This window comes from Bos mutus, chromosome 23, assembly GCF_027580195.1.
Source record: "Bos mutus isolate GX-2022 chromosome 23, NWIPB_WYAK_1.1, whole genome shotgun sequence".
Taxonomy (NCBI): Eukaryota; Metazoa; Chordata; class Mammalia; order Artiodactyla; family Bovidae; genus Bos; species Bos mutus.
In genome coordinates this window covers 12,972,736-12,996,619 of record NC_091639.1, presented here as the reverse complement: position 1 = coordinate 12,996,619, position 23,884 = coordinate 12,972,736, and the positions used below count along the sequence as shown (strand labels likewise).

General features: G+C 42.5%; 1 protein-coding gene across 3 annotated transcripts; it reads left to right on the top strand.

The window, feature by feature from the left end:
- Positions 1-75: 75 nt before the first annotated feature.
- Positions 76-23,183, top strand: TPMT (thiopurine S-methyltransferase). Of its 3 annotated transcripts, none has more exons than XM_005898228.3 (9): positions 76-211; positions 6,330-6,513; positions 7,656-7,748; positions 10,751-10,883; positions 14,593-14,645; positions 15,306-15,380; positions 20,389-20,474; positions 22,036-22,080; positions 22,485-23,183. In XM_005898228.3, exons 2-9 carry the CDS (start codon positions 6,374-6,376, stop codon positions 22,595-22,597), a joined length of 738 nt encoding a protein of 245 aa, XP_005898290.2. In that variant the 5' UTR covers positions 76-211; positions 6,330-6,373; the 3' UTR covers positions 22,598-23,183. The 3 variants fall into 3 exon arrangements, with proteins under 3 accessions (XP_005898290.2, XP_014334429.2, XP_014334428.2); XM_014478943.2 differs by having other exon boundaries at positions 84-185; XM_014478942.2 differs by having other exon boundaries at positions 90-211; positions 6,313-6,513.
- The last annotated feature ends 701 nt before the right edge of the window (positions 23,184-23,884 follow it).

Below are 23,884 nucleotides of genomic sequence, written 5' to 3'. Positions count from 1 at the left end.
GGCTCGCCCCGCCCTGGCCATTTCCGCCGCTGCGCAAAGCCAGGGCGCCTGGGGAGGGGGGCGGGGTCTGTGCGCCGCGGGAGGGGCGGGCCCGGGGCGGGGCTGAGCCGGGGGTGCGGGTCTTCAGCCCTTACGGCCCCTGGGCAGCGTCAGAGTCAGCGGCCGGCGGGCGGACAGCGCACGAGGTAGGGGCCGCCGGGCGCGGAGGAAGGTACGGTGACCAACGGGCCGTTTGCGAGTGTGAGTGTGTGATCGGAATCGGGAACAGGGCACCCCACCGTGCGCGCACCGCCCGGCAATCCGCGCCCTGAAATGGACTCAGGGAGCCTAGTGGGAATGGGTTATAAATGACCTTTCTGAGTCCCTGATTAAAGTGACCGCCAAATCACTGTCGGGTATGGTTGATTTTAAGAAAAGAGAAATACTTGCCAGAATAATGAATGGTGCGTGGGGGCGGGGAAGTGGGAGAAATGGGGTGTTGTAAATATCCTGTGTCTTGCTCCATGGTAAATGCATAGGTGTGTGCATATGTAAAACGAAATCACTGAGCCACACTCTTAAAATTTGTGCACTTGAGTTTAAAATCTTCAATTTTAAATTTACTTCAGTTTTCTAAATTCTACAATTTACCAAAATTTTAAAGTAAATTTACTGAATTTTACTAATTTTAATTTAGGAAAATTTAACTTCAATTTACTAAATTTTCAATTTGCTAAAATTTTAAAATAAATTTAAAGCAGAAACGTGGTTTTATTGAAAAGGTGAGGAGGAAACCAGACTTGGGAGAACACCCATGGAGATTTGTGCACATCTGCTATTTCTGTGTATGGGTAAGATATGATTGTGAAATTAGCCTGTCCTGATTCTTATAATTTTGCAGTTTTATCTTGTTATAGAAGGAAATTTTTTCTTTCTCCAGAAAGGGACGTGGACAAGTTAAGTACATGTTGAGAAGCTATGAGAGCAGCTAAGAAATTACTAAATTATATTCATGATACCGAGTCTGTGTGAGAGGGGTATTTGTGTTAAGTTGCTTCAGTCGTATCTAACTCTTTGCAACCCCATGGACTGTAGCTCATCAGGCTGCTCTGTCCATGGGATTCTCCAGGCAAGAATACTGGAGTGGATCACCATTTCCTTCTCCAGGGGATCCTCCTGACCCAGGGATTGAACCCAGGTCTCTTATGTCTCCTGCACTGGCAGGCAGGCTCTTTACCATTGGTGCCTGCTGGGAGGAGAGGTTGTTGCTGTTAGCCACTCAGTCGTTTCGGAGCTGAACTATTCCAGGCTGCGCTTGTGCTTTGTTCAGTCGTGACTCCTGCGACCCCATAGACTGGAGCCTGCCAGGCTCCTCTGTCCATGGGATTCTCCAGGCAAGAAGAGGGAAGTGGGTTGCCATTTCCTTCTCTGGGGAATCTTCCCAACCCAGGGATCGAACCCTGGTCTCCTGCATTGCAGGCACATTCAAAGAGAATATTGCTTATGTCAGTCCGATTCTTTACCGACTGAGCTAGATGGGAAGCCCAATAGGCTGCCCTTGTTCCATGATAAAATAATGCTTCCCTTTTAAGTAGAGAACTGTTTTAATCAGGCTCAAGTTCAGGTGTCAAAATTTGTGGCTGAAAATGGAAATGGGAAAACTACAATTCACTTTTCTGTACACAATATAGTCAGATACTCCTCCCACCTCTCAGAAGATTCAAGAATCACCTCCTGACATGTCAGAGCCTTTCAAAAGCCATTTGTTAACAACTGTTTGCTGGAAAGTGATTTGTGTTCTTAATTCCAAGGGAGGTGCCTTCTCCATTAAATCCTAAGCACACTGAAGCCCAATTTGTCATAAAGGGAACTTTTTCTTGAAGAACTTCTTTTCCGTGATGTTTGCTGTTCTCATAGATGAATCATTAACTCCACTAAGATTAGCCTGCTAGTGTAATCCAAACCAAATTAGTTTCACTAATGATTCAAAGGATATGTTAGAACTATTGTGTTATATTGTCCTTATGTAACAAATTTCATATTGAAAAGACAGACATTTTCCACATACCTTCAGGTAGATTTGCAGTTATGGTCGCATGTCTTTTTTCCTTAGTTCTCTTTGTAAAGGAAAAAAAAAAAGGAACAAAGAGTATTGCTCATCATCCAGTTATACTAAGGGTTAAATTGCAACCCCCTGCAGAGAGTGATATTCCCCAAGTGTTTCAGAACTTCAGGAAGGAAAATAAGAGTGAGGCATTATGTGTTTTGGATCAATGGCCCCTAAATAGCATGCTTCAGGGAGAATTACAGCGGTCCCAGATTTCTGCAACTTTTTGTACACAGAAATCACTAAAATCAACTTAAAGTATCTGTTCTTTGTGATTAGCAGTAATCTTTTACCAAGATGTATGCTAGACTATGGGCTTCCTCAGTAACTCAGCGGTAAAGAATCTGCCTGCAATGCAGGAGCCACAGGAGATGCAGGTTCAATCTCGGTGGGGAAGATCCCCTGAAGGAGGGCATGGCAACCCTCTCCAGTATTCTGGAGAATCCCCATGGATAGAGGAGCCTGGCGGGTTACTGTCCATAGGGTCGCAAAGAGTCAGGCACAACTGAAGTGACTTAGCATGCATACGCACACTAGGCTACATATTTTTCCTAGTTAAAAAAAAAAAAATCTTATGTATGCAGAACATACATATTTGGAGCATTTTCCCGGAGCTATGCTCTGAAAGGCTGTGCCCCTGAAAGGTTCTCTCCCAGGCTATTGTCCTCAGTGAGGTCCCCAAATAAAATTGACACTCATAACTCTTAGGTTGTGTGTTTTTCTTTAGGTCAACACTTTCGTATGCATTTTCCATTCAAAAAAAAAAAAGGTTTGAGAAAATTATTTGAAAATGCAGACTTGTGGAATAGAGGTGGGATACTGAATCCATGCGTCTGCTTTTATTCCTTCCTGAAACCCCACCAAAACAACAGGATTTTTAAAGGCATAAAGGAAGGACAGAAGAGAAGAATAAAATTTCTAAATCAAGAAAGCAGATGGACAAGTAGTGAAGGATTTCGCAGACTGAAGAAAGCTAAATTCTAAACCAGCAATGGGGAAGCCAGTGAGCAATCCTACTTGGAGTATAGAATTCCCCCATGCTCACAAGTTAGCGGCACCAGGTATCTCTGGGAAATGGAAGGGTCTGGTCTAAATTAAGGCAATTGTTTGAAATTCTGATTCCTGAAAAGCTAAGTTCCTGATCCCTTCCTCAACCTCCTGCTCCTCACGGCATCACCAGACGTTTGCAGGTTTATTCCCTGGAGAGGGTACAGTCTTTGGACTGGGAAGATACAGTTCACAGCTGGGGATGGGAGCACCATACTCCCATCCATACAGAAATTAACTGAACACAAGTGAATGAATGCTGGCACCTCCTTCTGCTTTTATCCTTTTCTCATGGGCAGAGGAGCCTGGTAGGCTGCAGTCCATGGGGTTGCGAAGAGTCGGACACGGCTGAGCGACTTCACTTTAACTTTTCACTTTCATGCATTGGAGAAGGAAATGGCAACCCACTCCCCTGTTCCTGCCTAGAGAATCCCAGGGACGGGGGAGCCTGGTGGGCTGCCGTCTATGGGGTCGCACAGAGTCGAACACGACTGAAGTGACTTAGCAGCAGCCGCATGTGAGTATAGAATCATGGTCCCAAGGACTCAAGCTTTCAACAGGAATTAGAAGGTCCATTTTTGGAAAGTCTTAAATCCAAATAAATAAATAAAGATCATGACATCTAAGTTTGCAAATGGTATCTGCTCACATCATTCTACACTAAAGCTTAGAGTCAGTAAGCTCCATCCACAAACTTAACCTTATAATCAGCTTTTTGGTATTTACTCTTAAATGTGAGTAGGTAAGGGGGCTTCCCTGGTGGCTCAGTGGTAAAGAATCCACCTGCCAAGCCAGAGATGCAAGCTCAATCCCTGGGTCAAGAAGATCCCCTGGAGAAGGAAATGGCAACCCACTCCAGTATTCTTGTCTGGAAAATTAAATGGACAGAGAAGCCTGGTAGGCTACAGTCCATAGGGTCACAAAATCAGACATGACTGAGTGACTAAGCAATTGCTAGGTATTTAAGGACAGTCACTAGTTTGGAAGACAGAAGACAAAACCAACAGAAAAAGTGACTCAGTAACAAACCATGCAGGTAAATAAAAGAAAATATTATAGCCATTCTGTACATAAAAATAAAATGAAAAGAGAGCATCAGAAACAAAAAGGAGCTCTTAAGAAGTAAAGACTTGAAAGCAGGAAAGAAGAACTAAATAGAAAGATAAAAATAAGGTGATTTCTCAAAAAATAGGGCAAAACAGTGAAGAGCTAGAAAATAAAAAAAATATGAGCGATTTACAGTATTGGGTCAGGAGATTCTATTGTTATTGTTGTTTAGTCGCTCAATGGTGTCTTACTCTCTTGGGAACTCATGGATTGTAGCCCGCCAGGCTCCTCTGTCCATGGAATTTCCCAGGCAAGAATACTAGAATGTACTGTCATTATTTCCTTCTCCAGGGAATCTTCCCAATTCAGGGATCGAACCTGTGTTTGCTGTACTGTAGGCAGATTCTTTACCACTTAAGCCATTTGGGAAGTTCTACAACCACATAAAAGGGGTCTGAGAAAGAGAAATAGAAAAAAAGAGGGGAGGGGATCAAAATCATCTGAATAATTCAAGACTTCTTCCAGAATTGAAGAATATGAGCTTCCAGATTAAAAGAACTACACCAAACAGATGAAAGTGGACCCAGAGTAAAGCATAGAATTATGAAATTGCACAAACTAAGGGACAAAGCAAAGCTTTGAGAGAGAGAAAACTATTGGCCACGTGGAAAAACCATCGGAATCCGAATGTCTTTGAATTTAAGCATTAACTCTGCAAGCTAGATGATAAGGGAATGATTTCTTCAGAATTGTGAGTGAAAATGTTTTCCACCTGAGAATTCTTACCCAGCAAAACTATACATCAAGGATGGGGAATGCTCAGTGGCTCAGTCACATCCGACTCTTGGCAACCCCATGGATTGTAGTCCTCCACGCCCCTCTGTCCATGGGATTTTCTAGGCAAGAATACTGGAGTGGGTTGCCAGTGGGTGGGGAATAGTATGAAGACACTTTATACATGTAAAGTTGCAGAAGAAACCCTTTTCTCCCATACACCCTTTCTCAGAAAGCTGCTGAAGGTATACTTTACCAATATAAGGGTGATAACAAAAAAAAAGAGGGGGATAGCCAATTAAGGAAACAGGGGATCCAGCACAAGATAAAAAAGAAAGCTTCAGGATGATGGTCGGGAAGGACCCCAGAAGGCCGGCTGTGTACCACGAGAAGAGAGCATCCACGTTAGAAGGCTCTTCTCTAAGATGACGTTGATAGGATATCTGATAACTGAAGAGACTGGGAGTGTACTAATAAGAGATTGGGAGAACTTAGTGCTGAATTAGTAATAAATACATAGAAATTTTATAAATGAAAAAGCCAGACAGTTATTAACTATAGAATTAAAAAGTTGTACAGAAAAGGAAAAGTAATCATAGAATTCTACATGGCTTAGCTGAGAATAGTATTTACCTAGTCATTGTAATGTGTACTTGAAATATTTAATCACAAATATGCTATAAGTGCACGGATGCAGTAGGAAAAATGAGAAGGTGGTGTGTGTGTCTGTGTGTGTTGACAAGTTGAAAGAGGGCTAAATGCTGATATTTTCTAGATGCTTCCTAGAAGTGAAAAATTAAGATACAAAATAAGCATGGTATTTGAGTCATATTTTGAGTTATATGTCAAGATTCAGCTAAAAGAATTAAAGATGGTTGCCTCTCGTTAGAAATGGGGACCTGCTTCCATAACTCTGTTGAACTCTGAATTGTGTACAACATAACATTGGTTAAAAACAGTAAGTAAACATTAAAAGAAGTTTTCAAAATTAAAGAACGAGATGTTAAAGGGACTTCCCTAGTGGCTCAGTGGTAAAGAATCCGCCTGCCAATGCAAAAGAATGAGATGTTAGAAAAAATTCTCAGCTAACAAAAGTTATACTGCCTGTTTATTTTTTTTATCTTCTCTCTTTTAAAAAGTTAAACTCTTTTACTCTAAGATGTAATTCAATTTATTTAAAGATCCTTCCTAATATGGATTATGAGGTATGCAGTTAACATCAGACTCACTGAAAAGTAACTTTTGTGTGGCTTTTCCTTGAATATTGAAATACTTTTTAAAAGCTACACTGCTGGAAGTATTAGGGTTTTATTTCATTTATCATAGAACTGAAATGCCCTTATATGACAGCATTACAGACATTTTTCATTTTTAGGCACTGGGGACATTTGTTTGTGAGCCAGAGCCATCTACAAAACCATGGGTGATTCAAGAGCCTTACTTGACAGTGAAGAGTACCCAAACACTGAGGCTCAGAAAGACCGAGTGCTGACTCTGGAAGAATGGCAAGAAAAGTGGGTGAACCACAAAACTGGATTTCATCAAGAACAAGGACATCAGTAAGAAGTGTTTATGTTTATATTAAATGTTGGTCTATAACAGAAATGCCCCATCAAAAACTGACTTTGGAAATAGAAATAATAATATAGGTACACATTATTTGACTGATTTTTAAGATACACAGGTTTAGTTTTTCACATTTGAGCATCTTTGAAGTCAGAATGCATCTGTGGCATGTCATGGTTTAATTGGCAGTGATATTTCTTCCCGTGGAGTATAAATCATGGTGTGACCTACAGTTGATGGCATCTTCAATTTTTGGAATATGTCTTACTTTAATCCCCTGTAACACCTATTCATTGGTCACGTGTGTTTATACATACCCAGATGCTCAAGCTATGTTAATGCTACTATCTCTTTATACTGAAGAGTAGTGGTGTTATGACTTTGCTTTCCAATAGCATATGTTCAAATGTTAAAGTACTGTCTACATGGTGGAAGAAGAGAAGTTGAGAGAAATTAATGTGAGCTACATGCTGAGCAATGTAATGGTAGTAGAAGTCAGCTTTGAAGCAGCAGCAATAAATGATGGCCCATTGCCAAGTAAAGTGGTCATGACAGATGTTCCTTAGTCCAGGCAGCCACCCTGACTGCCCAGGGAACATTGTTGTTATTATTACATTTGCACACTGAGTACTAGTTGGGATATCATTCCAGAGCCGTTGTATGAGTTCTCTCTGTTGTGTAGCTGGCCTTAGAACATACACACAGGTGGTGGTGGGTGGTCTGACTCTTCCGACCCCATGGATTATGTAGCCCATGTAGCCAGGCTCCTCTGTCCATGGGATTCTCCAGGTGAGAATCCTGGAGTAGGTTGCCATTCCTTCTCTATCACATAGGTATACATTTTTAAAACATATCAACTAACGAAAAATAAAATTTTGATTTTAATTACTAACCAGGAAAATCCCAGGTTTGGGTCAGGTTAACCCCTCACTAGCTACATGACTGAGCAAGCTGCTTAATCTTCCTGTTTCTTCGTATGTAAACTGGCGATTTTAATAACCAAGGTTCTCTACTGAGTAAAAGTTGTTGGGAAATATTATGTGAGATAATGCATGAAAGGTACTTAGCATTATATGATTGTAGTCCTTTCCTCTGTGCCTTGGGCTAATTAAAACAATTTTTTTTTTCTTCCCAGGCTATTAAAGAAGTATTTGGATACTTTTCTTAAAGGCGAGAAAGCACTGCGGGTATTTTTTCCCCTTTGTGGAAAAGCAGTTGAGATGAAATGGTATGAGCAAATAAGCATGAACATACTCTCTTGTCTTGATGATAAATACTGTGGGTGAATATTTAATAGGATGTAAGTTTTAAAAGTTCCTTTCTCAGGAAATGTACAGGGATTCTATATTTAGTAGACTATTATTGATGGGTTCATAGAGGCAATATTCTCAAACAGTTAGGACACTGCCTAAACAGAGGGGTGAACTTGTCTTTTTCCTTGTTGAGTTAAGAAAAAGAATTAGTTTAGAACCATTGAGATGGGAGAGGGGAAGATGGAACCAGTTTTCCATCTTAATTCTCCTTCACCTTTGTGCACGGTTTAGTTTTTGTAGGTGTTTTAGGAATGTGGCTAAGTTAATTTTATGTATTTTAAATAGAGGTGGACAGAAAAATGAATTACAGCTTTTTGGCAAGAATGTATATAGTCCACAGTTCAGCTCAACCCTCCCCTCCCTCAACCAGCACGTAGGAGTTTTTGTTTTCATGAATCATTGCTAATAAAACCAGTGATAAAGAAAGTGTTTCTTGTGAGTAATTCTCTGTGAAAAGAATTCACTTTAACTAACAAGCCACCCTCAGTATGGGTTACCCTGACAATTGTTTCCTATACAGAATTTGTTGTAATGATTGATGTACAGATCCTATCTATGTGCCAAGATGTACTATTTATTTATAAGCATGAACACTGAGAACTTTGATCATCAAGCAGGAAAGAAAAATAAAATATATGAAAACGATTAGTAAGTGGAAAAATACAGTAACTTAAAAATGCTCTGTTCCCTATGTAAATATAGGTGGCCAAACCACAGAATGTGTATGCATTGGGAGTGGATTTTTGAGTGGGGACAGTGACATTTTTGCAGCCTGCCACCGCTCCCGCAACTTGTAGCTGAGAGCTTTTGCAAGTGGCTGCTGTGCCTTAAAGAGTCTGCTGCTGCTGCTGCTAAGTCACTTCAGTCGTGTCCAACTCTGCGCAACCCCAGAGACGGCAGCCCACCAGGCTCCCCCGTCCCTGGGATTCTCCAGGCAAGAACACTGGAGTGGGTTGCCATTTCCTTCTCCAGTGCATGAAAGTGAAAGTGAAGACGCTCAGTCATGTCCGACTCTTAGCGACCCCATGGACCACAGCCTACCAGGCTCCTCCGTCTAGGTGGCCACAAAATTGAGAACATTACATCCTAACTGACTCACTGAATCAGACAAGAGAATTTCTTTGGAAACTACCTGCAAGAAAAACGTTAACTCTATGAACAGATTGTTTTATTGTCATAAGTGTTAACAACCTGGTTCTAGCAGAAGCTTTGACGCAAGATTAGAAAACGGTATAAGGAAACAGCCGATTAAATGTGATTGCTGAAGGTTCCTTTAGACTTTAGGGTCTAAAGTCATTTATAATAAGAATGCCAGAACTAAGCTACTGTAATTGTAGGTGGCTTTCTAGGTGGCTCAGTGGTAAAGAATCTGCCTGCCAATGCAAGAGACATAAAAGAGGAGGGTTCAATCCCTGGATGGGGAAGAAACCCTGGAGTAAGAAATGGCAACCTGCTCCAGGTTACCTGGAATGTTCCATGGACAGAGGAGCCTGATGGGCTACAGTCCATGGGGCTGCAGAGAGTTGGACATGACTATTATTGTATAAAAGTTGTTATGTTAGAGGATTCTTCACTTATGTAATAAATTTGTGTATTAAAGGTCTATACAGATATCCAGTGTGAATAGATAAACTATTAGCTGAAACTCAAAGACGTTAACATAGTGTTTAGGACATTTTCTTAGATTTTGGGTTTTCTTAGGGCAATGGATTACAGTATAATGCAGTCTGTGTGAGTCCACTGTAGGCTATGCTTCATTTTTTCCACGTGTAAAAATTTGTACTTTTTGACTTCCTTCACCCATTTCACCCATCGCTCACCCCCAGGCTCTGGCACCTACCAGTCTGGCCTCTGTATCTATAAGCTTGTTTTTGTTTTTGTTAGATTCCACATGTAAGCGAGATTATATGCTGTTTTTCACTGATTCATTTCACTTAGCGTAATACCCTCAGAGCCCATCCATGTTGTCATAAATGGCAAGAGTTCAATTATTTATGACTGAATAATATTCCATTGGAACAGTAAAGTTTTTTTAATGTGTATCCCAACTCCCATCCCCATAAACTTCATGATTTTATTGCATGATTTTGCATGGTGCAGTGGTTTTTAAGAAGGCATGTATTGCATTATAGCATAAATGACTTATGTGTTTATTTAATGTGGCATAAAAATCAATACTGTACCTGGGTATTTGTGTCACGAGTGCTGTTCTCCCTGAAGTCTAAGATCCCAAGACTGAATTCTGTAACCATAAAGCTAATCAGGAAAATCCTAGCTATTTGCATATGGTCATGAAACAAATTTCTGGATAGGGTTTAGTGCAGATAAGTGGAAATTTTAACATTGTTACAGAAACGGATGCTAATGTTCTAGCCCTGTGTACTCCAGTACTATATCTTATCAGCCCCATGTGGCTATTTAAACTCAATCACACAAGCCACGTCTCAAGGGCCCTAGGCTATGTGGTTAGTGGCTGCTGGATTGAACAACACAGGTAGAGATTCTTCTCTCATCACTGAAAGTTTTAATGGACAGAGCTGATTTCTAGAGATTGAAAAGCATATCAAATTCATAGGATGCTGTTAAATCAAAAACTCTTCCAATCCGGTCCATTTTTAGTAAATCAACATTTTAAGGTATAATTTTCCAAGCTTTTAAAATTTCCCCAAGGTCCTATAAACCCTTTTCTCAGAACTCCACATAGCATAGGGTTTGAGAATATATAGATTATGTTATATAGAATATATAGAGAATATATAAATCTGCTTACTGTGGATCTGCATGTTCTGTGAAACCCTGTGAGTCTGAATTCATACAAATCTCTTAAAATTAAGGAAAATATATGCTCACTGGTGTATATGCTTTTATTTAGTGTTGTACTCGAAAGAAAACTTTGTAATTATATGATTTGATGCAGGTTTGCAGACCGAGGACACAGTGTAGTAGGCGTGGAAATCAGCGAACTTGGGATACAGGACTTTTTTATGGAGCAGAATCTTTCTTACTCAGAAGAACCAATTATGGAAATTCCTGGAGCCAAAATATTCAAGGTGTGTTTGGTTTTGGCAAATATTATTTCCATACCCCACAAAAAAGGTTTTTCTCAGCATGAGTAAGTGAAGACACTATACACATCAGATGACCCCTCTTAATCTTCAGATTCACCAGGACTTTATATAGCATAAGGAACATAAAAAGATAGACCATAGCTAGATGTGAACAAATAGACATGAAAAGCCAAGATCAAAGCTTATTTGTCATATTTTTGGTTTGGGTTTGTTGGCTTTTTAATTTATCAACAAATGTTTCTGAGAATCTGTCAAGTGCCACACCCTGCGTAAGACACGGAAGAGATGAAAACACTGTCCCTGCCCTAAAGAACCGCTTAGCTTAGGAGAAAAGAGAAGCATAGGAGACTGTTTGTCATACAGGGAGCTCAGTCAAACGACTTGGGGTATTAAGCAAACCGAGAGGGAAGTTTCCTAACCCAGCCTAAGGGGAGCTTCCTGAAGTGTGGTGACAGTTAGGGCTGGGACAGGCAGGGCATCAGGTCAGCCAGCTCAGGTGCCCTGTGAGGCTGGTACCTCATTCTGCACCACAGGGTTTTAAGTGGGAACGTGACAGCCAGGCTTTCTTTTGCAACCAGCCACGGTGGCTCAGATGGTAAAGCATCTGCCTGCAATGCTGGAGACCCGGGTTCAATCCCTGGGTGGGGAAGATCCCCTGGAGAAGGAAATGGCAACCCACTCTAGTATCTGCCGGGAAAACCCCATGGACAGAGGAGCCTGGTAGGCTACAGTCCCTGGGGTTGCAAAGAGTCGGACTCAACTGAGCGACTTCACTTTCACTTTCACCCTTGTAGCCTCAAGGGAAGTGAGTTTGAAGGGCGGTAGCCCCCTGGCAGAGACACCAGATAGGAGGTTGTGAGCAGTGGTCCGGGAAAGAACTTGAAGGGCTGCACTGGGAGAGCGATGGGGTGCTTAGAGGAACAAATGGCTTAAAGCCATGTTTAGGGTGTCACACTGGGAAGGCTTTGGTGATTAACTGAATGGGAATCCAGAGGGTGATGAGGTTACATTTCCAGCTCAGATGACTGGTTGGATGGCGAAACAGGAGAAACAAGTTGAAGAGCAGAGAAAATGAGCGTTGTTCTGGAGATGATTAGTTGCAAAGATGTGTGGTATGATAAGGGGGTACTGGCAACTGTCTCCAAAGCGTGGGGCAGTGTCTGGGCTGGAAATGATAGATTTGAGAGTTGTCTTCTGCCTGTGACCAGAATGATCCAGTGAAACTGCTGCACTAGCTTGGAATAATAATGGGGAAATAAGCAGAATCTACCCAAATGAGAACAAGTAGAGACTGTTTGTTCAGAGGGAGTCAGCCAATTGCATTTGGCAGAGGCTCAAAGCCTGGCAGTGGGGTGGGAAAGCTTCCTGGTGAAAGATGTGAAGGCTTCAGGTGCTATCGGCTAACTTGGAGCAGCACCCCAGTGATTGCTTTGGGAAGCGTGTTTGAGTTGGAAGAGACGGGGAGGAGGGGTGGTGTTATAAATCAGGGAGGATGGCGGTCAACTGACCACCACCCTGCAGGGTTGCGGTTTGACTTCTCAGGCTGCTTGCTCCAGAGGCTATGGATCCAAGTTCTCTTATCAGACATGAGTTGTTGGTACGTGCAGTCTGGCCACTGAGTTTGTGTATTCAGTCTCTCACAAAGTACTCTCTTCTAAAGATTGAAATTAACGCTCAGGTCAGTAGGAAGCTTGAGAGTACTTTATTTTGCAGCTTCCTCCCAGTTCGTTTTTAGATCATCTAAGAATCCTGGTTGCCTCGGTCCACAGAGGCTAGTCCTCCTGGGGGCCATGGTTCTCAGCCCCAGTTGCTGCTGCTGCTGCTAAGTCGCTTCAGTCGTGGCTGAAGCCACATGGCTGACTCTGTGCGACCCCATAGACGGCAGCCTACCAGGCTCCCCCGTCCCTGGGATTCTCCAGGCAAGAATACTGGAGTGGGTTGCCATTTTCTTCTCCAGTGCGTGAAAGTGAAAAGTGAAAGTGAAGTTGCTCAGTCATGTCTGACTCTTAGCGACCCCATGGACTGCAGCCCACCAGGCTCCTCCGACCATGGGATTTTCCAGGCAAGAATACTGGAGTGGGGTGCCATTGCCTTCTCTGTCTCAGCCCCAGTGGCACCTTTGAAATTGTCTGTGGATCTTTTAAGATTCCCAGCGCTCAGGCTAATTAAGTCATAACCTCTAGAGGTGGGGCCTGGCACCAGGTCTGAGTAAACCTCCCCAGTGAGTCCCATCTGCAGCCTGAATTGATATTCATGGGCTGTTCTCCTGGCCTCTAGACCCCTCCTCCCTGTGTTTCCAGAGACCTCCCTGTGTTTCTGCAAAGACCTGCGCTTCTCTTATCGTAGCCTCTGTTGGCACCTCATTTCAGAATAAAATCCAATATTTTCAGACCCTTTAGTACCTCTCCTACCCTGCCCCTCTCCTAAGCCCGGGCTCCTCACCGCCCACCGCCGTGATATCAGCAGATGCATCTAGCCGGTTCATCCGGTGGCCACCTTTTGTTCTTCCTTTCCCCGAGCGAGGGCAGTGAAGTGAAGTCCCCGCTCTGTCTGCTCTGTTCCCACAGTTCTGGGCACACAACCAGAACAGCACAGCCCATCCTGTATCATGGTGGCTCTCTGTTCCCACGCCTCACTGCCCCCACCAGGCTGTCCTTACCGGGGTCAGGGCCTGTATCACATTTACTGCAGTCTCTAGAACCCAGGCTAATCCTGTCCACTAGACGCTTGGGAAATAAATGCTCATCGGCCAGTGAAAGAAAGAGAGAAACTGGGGAGTCAACAGAACTGCACTTTTAAAATGTCTGCCTGGTAACTGAGCAATCTGTGTGCTCGTCTTTAAGGGAGTTAAAATGTCAAGATTCTGCTAAAGGGAACCTTGCTAAAATTTAACAAGTTCCAGAGTAAGTGCTAATTGATTTTCAGGGTTAACCAATCTCTGATTTTCCTTTTCTTTTTTTTTTTTTTTTTGAGTTGATCCCAAAGAATCCCATACTGGTTTTTAATGTTTTTTTTTTTTTTTTGGTTTTTAATTTTTTAAAGTGCCATTATTTTCAGTTAAAAAATATTTGCGAAAGTTGCAAGGTGCAGGAAGTGAGAGGGAAAAAATCGAGAGGAACTCACCGAAATGATTGAAAATCACTGTTCAGATGGTGGCAGGCAGGTTTTTTTTATTATGTAAATTCTTTATGCTGCTGCTGCTAAGTCACTTCAGTCGTGTCCAACTCTATGCAACCCCATAGACAGCAGCCCACCAGGCTCCCCCGTCCCTGGGATTCTCCAGGCAGGAACACTGGAGTGGGTTGCCATTTCCTTCTCCAATGCATGAACGTGAAAAGTGAAAGTGAAGTCGCCCAGTCAAGTTTGACTCTGAGCGACCCCATGGACTGCAGCCTACCAGGCTCCTCCATCCATGGGATTTTCCAGGCAAGAGTACTGGAGTGGGGTGCCATTGCCTTCTCTGAAATTCTTTATAATGTGGTCCATATTTATTTTACAATTTAAAAAATAAACATTTAACAAATGATGTGTGAAGATGATTTGCCGTGAAATTACGTCCTTTATGTTTTTAATTACATATTCTTTACTACCTATGCTCTGTTTTGTCCCCTCTTTTTCTTTTTTTTTCCTCTAACCATTCAGGTACCTCTTAATAAAATGGTTTTTTTTTTTTTTTACTTTTTCATTGCAGAGTTCTTCAGGGAACATTTCATTGTATTGCTGCAACCTTTTTGATCTTCCCAGGTAGGACTGATGTCTTCCTCTCCACTTTTAAAAATCTGAGTGTTTGCTAGACAGTGATGAGGTAGGTTGAGAATCTTTTTATCACTTCCGTCCAATTTGCAGTAGCATCCATGAAAAACATTCATTTGAGTCTGTGTTCTGCAGCTGGTTTTACTGGAGCCTACATGTCTGCACACGTGATATCTTTGTCCTTGGGTAACTTCTAAGCTCTGGAAAAATTATTTTGATCCTAGGAAGGTAGGGAAAAGGAGGGGAAGAAAATGTCTTCCACTTCACACCTGTGTCTGTACCGGAAATGCATTTCAGTCTTAGACGGACAGAGGGGAGATCTCTTCTGAGAGTTCCTGTTCCTGTTCCAGGGGCTGAGAGCAGAGTTGTTGCAAACTGTCCCTCATGCTTCCTTTGCGCTCCCAAGTCCAAGCTGCTGCCACCAGTGCCTAGAACCAGGCGAAAATGGACAGCTACACACACACACACACACACACACACACACGTGTACACATGTGTCAGCACATCCCTAGAGATTCTGAGGGAAAGCATCTGTGAGATCCCAATTCCTTAACCGCTGGTGAGGTTCTAGCACATACCATGGGGAACCCTGTCTTGTTAAAGATTCGGTTTTTCTTATAGAATTTTTTTTTCTCTTTTTCTTTCTGGTAGAGCAAATATTGGCAAATTTGATAGGATTTGGGACAGAGGAGCCTTAGTCGCTGTTAATCCAAGTGATCGCAAACGGTTAGTGATTTGGTTTCTTTAATTATGTTGTTTCCCCCCCTCTCCCCTTTTTAGCCTTAATTCAGTATCTCATACTTTTTCTGGTTTCTAGAAGATTCCTAGACTTTTACTAGTTTGGAATAGCTTGTTGTATTTGGAATTAGAAGACCTGTATCCAACAGTATCTTGGTCTAAAAAGTATAGGATTTGGCCGTGGGGACACAGGCGCAAGACTTGTGGCTCTGTCACTTCTAAGCCATGTTACTCTAGTCAGAACATTCAGTTCCTCTAAGCCTCAGTTTACTCCTCTGTAAAACTGTAATGTTTCTACTCATACCACCCTCCTCACTTCCACTGACCCTGCTGCTGCTGCTAAGTCACTTCAGTCGTGTCCAGACTCTGTGTGACCCCATAGATGGCAGCCCACCAGGTTCCCCTGTCCCTGGGATTCTCCAGGCAAGAACACTGGAGTGGGTTGCCACTGACCCTACCATCTAATAATATTTGTTGGATTATTGCCATGTGCCAGACTTTGTTGAAATGCTTTATGTCGATCAACAAGTTCCTCCACAAAGTCGCCCTGTGAGGTATTAGGCCATCATTATTCCCATTTTACAAATGAGGAAGTAAGGTCAGAGAGGTTAAAAGTTATATGTCCACAGGGTGGCAAGCAAGTGCATGACAAAATTGAGATTCAGGGACATCCCCGCTGGTCCAGGGATTAAGATTCCACACTTGCACTACAGGAGATCCCTGGTGTAGGAACCAGATCCCACATGCTTCGTAGTGCAGCCAGAAGATAAAATAAAACAAATAAAAATAGTTAAAGCCACGCCCATGCCTCGGCCCCCTCATATGGCTGTTGTGGGAATGGAAAGAAATGACACGTGCAGAAAGTGTCAACCCTAAATGACAGTTTAAATATTAGCCGTTACTGTACTAGGGCTTTTGATCTGGGTATTTTGAGTGGCCATTCGTCTGTACCTGGTCTAATTAGAAAATTAAACTATGAGAAGGCTACTGAGTGAAATGTGATCCTTCCTGTGTACTTTCCAACCCAGATGTCATTCACAGACTCATGTGGGTGTAGCACATAAATATTGAATTATTTAGTTTTATGGAGGCAGACTCGTAGCACGTGGCCAAAAGGGTTGGGACTACACATCGGTGAAATGAAGTTTCAGATTTTAAAAGTGAATTGTTTGACCAATTAGGCTTGTTGCCACACCTCATCTTTTTTTAATTAGACCGTGCCACATCCTCTTAATATGTGTTTTTCCCTTTTCTTTCTGACACTGTGCCTCTCTTCTTCCCTCTCTGGGACCCTTCCCTACCTCACATGCTTGAAAGTCATCGTTCCCTGAAGGACCATCCTTAGCAGGACTGTTCCTGCCTCTCCCCTGTACACCCTCCTTCAACGATCACTTCAGTTCTCCTGTTACTGGAAACTTTCGTTCCAGTGTTCAACAAATACACATTAAGTTCCTACTGTGTCTAAAAACACACGATGCTGGAGAAATAACTGAACAAGCGCACGTTGGTATTGGCCCTCGTCGTTTCTGTATTTCCAGTTCTGTTCTTTTCCGAAAGCTGCTTGTGGAAAAAACCCAAACAAACTTTTTGGCCAACCCCAAATAGATATAAAATGTTAACGCATAGTAAGTGAAAGTGAAGTCACTCAGTCGTGTCCGACTCTTTGCGACCCCATGGACTGTAGCCTACCAGGCTCCTTCGTCCATGGGATTTTCCAGGCTTCAAGAATACTGGAGTGGGTGGCCATTTCCTTCTCCTAACGCATAGTAAAAGCTTAATAAGTATGTGTTGAGTCAATAATTGAGAACAAATTAGACTGAAAGCCAGGGAAATACAGTTTCCCAGCAGCTACTATTGCCTCTTCTGTCCTAGAAATGAAGGCCTTCCAAATGGCCCCTGAACTGTTTAATTCATGGTAAGAAAGAGTCATGAGGCTCCTCTGGACTCTGTATTCCTGGTGCCCTTCTTCTCTTTTCTCCCCTTTCAGCCATCTGAGTGTGTCTGTGGTCACAGCCCCAAGAACTCCTGAGAACACTGGCCTTTGTTTCCGGAATAACTGTTTATTTTGAGCCATTGGACAGATCCATGACTTTATCTTACATTTAAGGTACTTAGTGCTTTATCCCAGTCCTGCCCTCAGTACTGGGTGTCTTCCTGCTGAGATTACATCTGGGCGAGAACTGCTGTGTTTTCTGCTGTGACACTTAGGCCTTTTGTCTGACATCAATCAGATCTCTTGTTTTTCTGAATTTTTGGAAACAAGTTGAGAAAGTCTGCATTCCAAGAAGAAGGATGCTGGTGAGCCCCAGGACACCCTGCCGAACCCATCTGACTCATCACTTCCTGGGGACAGCGAGTTCTTTCTTGTTAAAAATGATAATCAGAAAGTTAAGACTCGAAGGTTTCTGCTCAGAAGTTTGCTTAGGGCTGGTTCTCTGACATGCGCGGAAGAGCGACCAGCTCAAACAGCTCGAGTTTTAGGGGCGTTGATGTCATGGATGCTGAAGGAAGAAGTCACTGACTTCTTAACACATACTGTGCTTAATACAAGTGCTTACAAGCACATACAAGTGCTGAATACACACTGTTCTAAGCACTTTCTATGTGTGAGCTCACTGAATCCTCACAACCGCCTGTGCGTTCACTGCTGGTCTTATCCCCATTTAACAGATGGGGAAACTTGAGGCACAAAGGGGTAAAGACTTCGTCAAGCTTACACAGCCAGTAGGTGGAGAGGTTGGACTTTGAGCTTGGGGACCTTGGCGAGCCCGTCCTCCTAATCTCCACCCTAGACAGTCTCTCTGATTTCTCCCAGGGCTCCAGACAGGGCTGGCTTCACAACTGGACCTGGTGGAAACCCATATGCCAAGTGCCAAAGCGCCCTACCCAGAGCTCTGCAGCCTGTTGACCTCTGTCTGTCTCTCTCACTGCCACTCACCTCCTTGTGTGCATCTCCTCTGTCCTCCTGCCTCAGCACTCAGCTTTCTCCACTGACACACTCCTGCTCACATGTATCTGACTCACAGCCCTTAGCCTTCTCAGCTCCAGCCACCGCCCAGAACAGCAACTTCAGGGTTTAGTTCAAAGACCACAGTGAACCATTAACTCCTTTTTTTTTTTTTTTTCTTTTGAACTTTTAATTTTATATTAGGGGCTTCCCTGGTGACTCAGTGGTAAAGAATCCACCTTTCCATGCAGGAGACATGGGTTGAGTCCCTGGGTCAGGAAGATCCCCTGGAGAAGGGAATGGCCAACCCACTCCAGTATTCTTGCCTGGAGAATTCCATGGACAGAGGAGCCTGGTGGCCTACAGTCTGTGGTGTCGCAAAGAGTCAGACACAACTTATCTACTAATGACAACAGACAATATTTTATATTGGAGTATAACCCATTAACACTGTTATGATATTTTCAGGTGGACAGCAGAGGGACTCAGCCATACATATACATATAGCCGTTCTTCCCCAAACTCCCCTCCCGTCCAGGCTGCCACATAATATTGAGCAGAGTTCCCTGTGCTATACTGTAGGACCTTCTTGGCTATCCATTTTAAATACAGCATTGCGTCCATCCCAAACTCCCTAACTATCCCTTCCTCCATCCTTCCCCTCTGCCCCTGGTAACGGTAAATTTATTCTCTTAAGACTGCAAATCTGTTTCTGTTTTGTAAATAAATTCATTTGTATCATTTCTTTTTAGATTCTGTATATAAGGGATGTCATAGGATATTTATCCTTTTCTGTCTGACTTCTTCACTCAGTATGACAATCTCTAGGTCCATCTATGACCAACTTCCCTTTGGATCTAACTCAGTTTCCCAGTGGAGTCATCTGATCAGTCAAATTCATCATTCTGTCCCCTGGTTGGTCTGCTGATGGGCCCTGTTAGCATCTGGTCCCCACTCTGAACCCATCAGACATGGCTGGGAAGTGGTATTGCCTGCCACCCAGGACACCTGCTCCAAAGGACAGTTGCAGTAGCACTCAGGGGTCATGCCATACCTGCAGAACTTTAATGTTCTTGAATTTCGACCTGTTTATCAGTCTTGCACACGGGCGTGCTAAGTCACTTCAGTTGTATCTGACTCTTTGTGAGCCTGTGGACTGTAGCCCACCAAGTTCCTCTGTCCATGGGATTGTCCAAGCAAGAAGACTGGAGTGAGTTGCCATGCCCTCCTCCAGAGGATATTCCTGGCCCAGGGATCGAACCTGCATCTCTTATGTCTCCTGCACTGGGAGATGGCTTTTTTACCAATAGCGCCACCTGGGAAGCCCGTTTATGAGTCTTCTGTCCAGCTAAAAAGAGGAGAGGGATTGTTTTGTGCCTCTTATCTGAGCCCCTGGCAACCACCCCATCACCCAGAATATTTGTTAGACTGCAGCATCCCCAGCCCCACAGCAAACCTACTGACTCAGTCTTGGGATGACTGACACCCAGGCATCTTTTCTTCCCATGGATGCCCAGGTCACCTCTCGATACCAGCCTGGTCTGGGAACCACTGCCCCAGAACTGGCAGTGCTTCTGGAAATACATTGTTCAAAGCTGACCGGCCTCCGGGGTCCAAGTCACTCTGGAAGGAGCCTCTCCTCCACTTTATTTGACATCTTCTGGTCTGAGGGGCTCCTTCCTGAGCCTGGCTTTGTTTTTTTTTTTTCCGGTCTGTTCCCGAGGCATTTGGATCTTAGTTCCCCTGTCAGGAATTGATCCCAGGACCCCTGCTTTAGAAGTGCAGAGTTTTAACCACTTGACCTCCAGGGAAGTCCCAAGAGCTCCTTTTGATTCCCGTCTTCTCTATCTCCCAGCTTAGGTGGGTAACATCATTTGCTGAGCCCATTTCTGGCTGTTTAGAATAAGACTCGACTTCGTGTGATTTTTTCGGAGAATTAAACTCAGTAACAGAGGAAAGGAAAGCTAGGCTTCCCTCCCTGCATCTGGTCTTCCACAGGCCTTGACCTTGTAAAGAAATGTAACACGTGCCTTTTTGTATTCTTTTCAGCTACTCAGATGTAATGTTGTCCCTAACGAGACCTGGGTTTCGGTACCTCTTGTCTGTTTTTTCTTACGATCCAACCAAACATGCAGGTAAAGTTTCCTTTTTTTCTTTTTCCGGTTGCCTTGTTTCCTGATTTCTATGACGGGGATAGCATTATTTTCTCCTACTTTATCTCATGGGAGGCATCCTGCTTATATACATGAAGTCTGTGTCAGCCGTGATGGGGGGATGGGATGCGTTGGGCTGATGCCAACAAATACAAATACATCTTCATAGGAAGATGGGGTGAGAAGCATGTGGGAAGGTAAGAGGTGGGCAGGAAAATCTCTATTGCTGCTTTTTAATTGCTGGAATTTTATAATTTATTGCATGTTAAAAATGTTCTTGTTCTGTCACTAAGTTGTGTCCGACTCTCTGTGACCCCATGAGCTATAGCATGTGTTAAAAATAACTGTATATTTTTTGAATGTGTAAAAGGGATGTTTTCTTCTGGATTCATTTAAATGTGTTTGAACATTAATGCTTGACCTTTTAAGTCATGGCTTTTCAGGAAGAAGTGAAAACCAAGTGCACAGACTTTCAATTTGTAAACATTCCCTTTTTGATTTTTAATGGAGCTTTTAAAAAGTTCCTTGTTTTATACATATTAATGTTAGTATTTTTTTTTCTGTTTGAAGAAGTCAGTTCTTGAAAACTCATTAAAAGACGAGACCTAGTAGCTATAATTAAGTCTGGGAAGATTTGGATGGAAATAAAAACTAAGGGAGACAGATGTCAGCCCTGAAAATGTGATTTATCAACTTACTGACCAGAGAGATGTTAATACACCTTTCGTTTGTGTGTTGTGTGTATGTGCTCAGTCGTGTCTGGCTCTTTGCGACCCCATGGACTATAGCCCAGCTGGTTCCTCTGTCCATGGGATCTACCAGGCAAGAATACTGGAGCAGTTTTCTATTTCCTTCTCCAGGGGATCTTCCCGACCCAGGGATGGAACCTGTGTCTTTTATGTCTCCTGCACTGGCAGACAGATTCTTTACCACTCTGCCACCAAAATGTTACTGACTGAGACATTTCAAAATTCACTTACATAATGAATCGCCAGCCACAGGTGTTAGTTTCAGCAAAAATGCCCCAGTCAATGATGTGTTAAATTCCCTTCCTGAGCAGTAGGCCTAAGGAAGGGCCTGTGGGAAGAAGACAGAGCAGGCTCTGTCTGGGGTGGAGGCTCAGAATACCTTCTAGAACGGGGCAGAAGTTGTTTCCTTTAAAGTGCCCACAGCAAAATGGGCAGAGTGTGTAGAATGAGGGACTGTGCATGGTCGAAAATCTATGCTCTGGAAGCAGCAAGTCCCAGGGGAATGTGTTCATGAATGCCGCTCTCACGTCCCTATTCCCAAGTCCCACAGCTGACTCAGCGTCTCATGTAAGCTGGAGGTGCGCGTCTGCCGTTAGCTGGTCTTTGGTATAAGATGTGCAAAATAAGAAGCAGAAAACGTGTCCCATCCTCACCTGTTTGGATAATCGAGTTGTATGTGGAAGGAATATCCCTAGGTCATTGGGAATAAGCTGAGAAGTGGGCCCTGAAGGTTTGTTTCTCTTTAGAATTAGATCTGTAGAGCTTACTCTTCACCATGTTTCTCTTTTAATTAGGTCCACCATTTTACGTTACAGATGAGGAAGTTAAAAAATTGTTCGGTAAGTTACAGATGTGTGCTATAACTTTATAAGTAAAGTCAACTGTTTTGAGCTGTTAGCAAACTATTAATATCTGAGGTACTTAAAAGTCCATTTTATTGGAGACTATTTTAATCCCCCAAAAAGGGACCCATCTCTGTAATATACCTTTTTAGCTAAATGGTACGTTTATGTTAAAGGCATCTCAATTCTTCTAGAGAGATGGTATATTTATTTTAACTCTTAGGAGTTAAAAATGATAATAACATTCAGAGTTGAGAAAATGTATTCTTAGTATTTTCCCATTTTCATTAAAAAGAAAGGAAAAATCTTCAGTACACACAGTTTTTAAATCATGATATGTTTTTGAAGAATTGAGTGTATTTGTTATAAAATTTTAACTTGCCACTTTGTTTTTGTTTCAGGTTCAGTATGCAATATTCAATGTCTAGAGAAGGTTGATGTTTTTGAAGAACGACATAAAAGTTGGGGAATCGACCAGATTATTGAAAGGTTATATCTATTTACAGAAAAGTAAATGAGACCTAAATAGAAGCAAATAATATCAAAATGTTTTTGAACAATTGAAAATTGTGCTAAGGCATGAAAATGGATGACTTTTGCGGAAAAAATTGTTCACAAATCATATCACAGATCTTTGCTAAAAAATGCTTATAACTTTTTAGAAAAAGCACATATTTTGGAAAGGAGTGTATGACTGAGAATAAAATGTTATACTTGTATGTCTTACAGATTGTAAGAATTTTTTACAATCAGCAGGTATTACTCATATAATTAAAAAAGAAAAAAGAAATGCAATGTATGTAACAAATATAATAGAAAAATGGTATCTTTATGAAGTTGAGAAGCATTGAGGAGATGCAGCACTTTTAACAGGGTTCAAGGTAAAAGCTAACCATCTAAGACATTATAATAAAACATTAATTTTTAATATAAACCCTCAAATTGTACTAAATCCTAGCATTCCTTTTCATATTTTTCTTCTTATATAATTTTATATGTGACAGAATGAGGAAAAAAATTTTTAACTAATGAAATTGACCACTCTATATGGAACAAAATATTTTTCTCAAACTGTAAAAATAAATCATTTTTAGAAGTTTTTTCCTGTGTTTGGCAGTTTTTTGTTTCTCTTAATCTAATCTTGTTTAAATGATAAAGTCTTAAGAAGTGAGGGGTACTTAGGGGTGGGTTCATGTCTGTTCATTATGAAAGTTTAGAGTCAAAACTTTTCAGTTTTCACTAACAGTCACATTTTGTTAAATCAGACATTCCTCTCTTACTGCACCACCTAATACCTAAACAATTCAGCTTGTTTAGCTCATTTTAGTAGGCTGGGGTGCATTATTAAAATTATTTAATGGTGTGTGTGTGAAAATTTGAGAAGCGTTGACATTTCCAGATTCTCATTTCCAGCCATACAGCTCCAGCTCATTTTTCTGTGGGTGCTCGAAACGTTCAAGCCTCTACCACTTACCCCTCACCACTGGAGCCCAGCACATAGTGGGGGCACAAGTTTATGAAATTAGATAGGCGGGTGAGTGCTGGAGGGCAAGGTACCCTTGGGGGAAAGCAGAGCTGGAGATGTCACCGGACCCCAGGTTGGGTCCAGGGAATCACGCAGGTGATGGAGACCTGCCTATTACGGAGGTCCCCCAAGGCTGGCCCGAAACTCAAAACTCACCAACCCAGGAGGGGTTCAGGCTGGCAATGGTATCGAGTTTTTGCTCCTGTGAGCTCACAAGCCCGAGCTAAGGTGCCTACTGTCTTTGCTCCTTCTCGGTTCAAAAGTTGCGTCTCTCCT

Coding starts and splice junctions, on each gene's coding strand:
- TPMT (XM_005898228.3), top strand. CDS start 6,374: ATGGGTGATTCAAGAGCCTTACTTGACAGTGAAGAGTACCCAAACACT. Junction 6,514..7,655: donor CATCAAGAACAAGGACATCA/GTAAGAAGTGTT, acceptor TTTTCTTCCCAG/GCTATTAAAGAAGTATTTGG. Junction 7,749..10,750: donor AAAGCAGTTGAGATGAAATG/GTATGAGCAAAT, acceptor GATTTGATGCAG/GTTTGCAGACCGAGGACACA.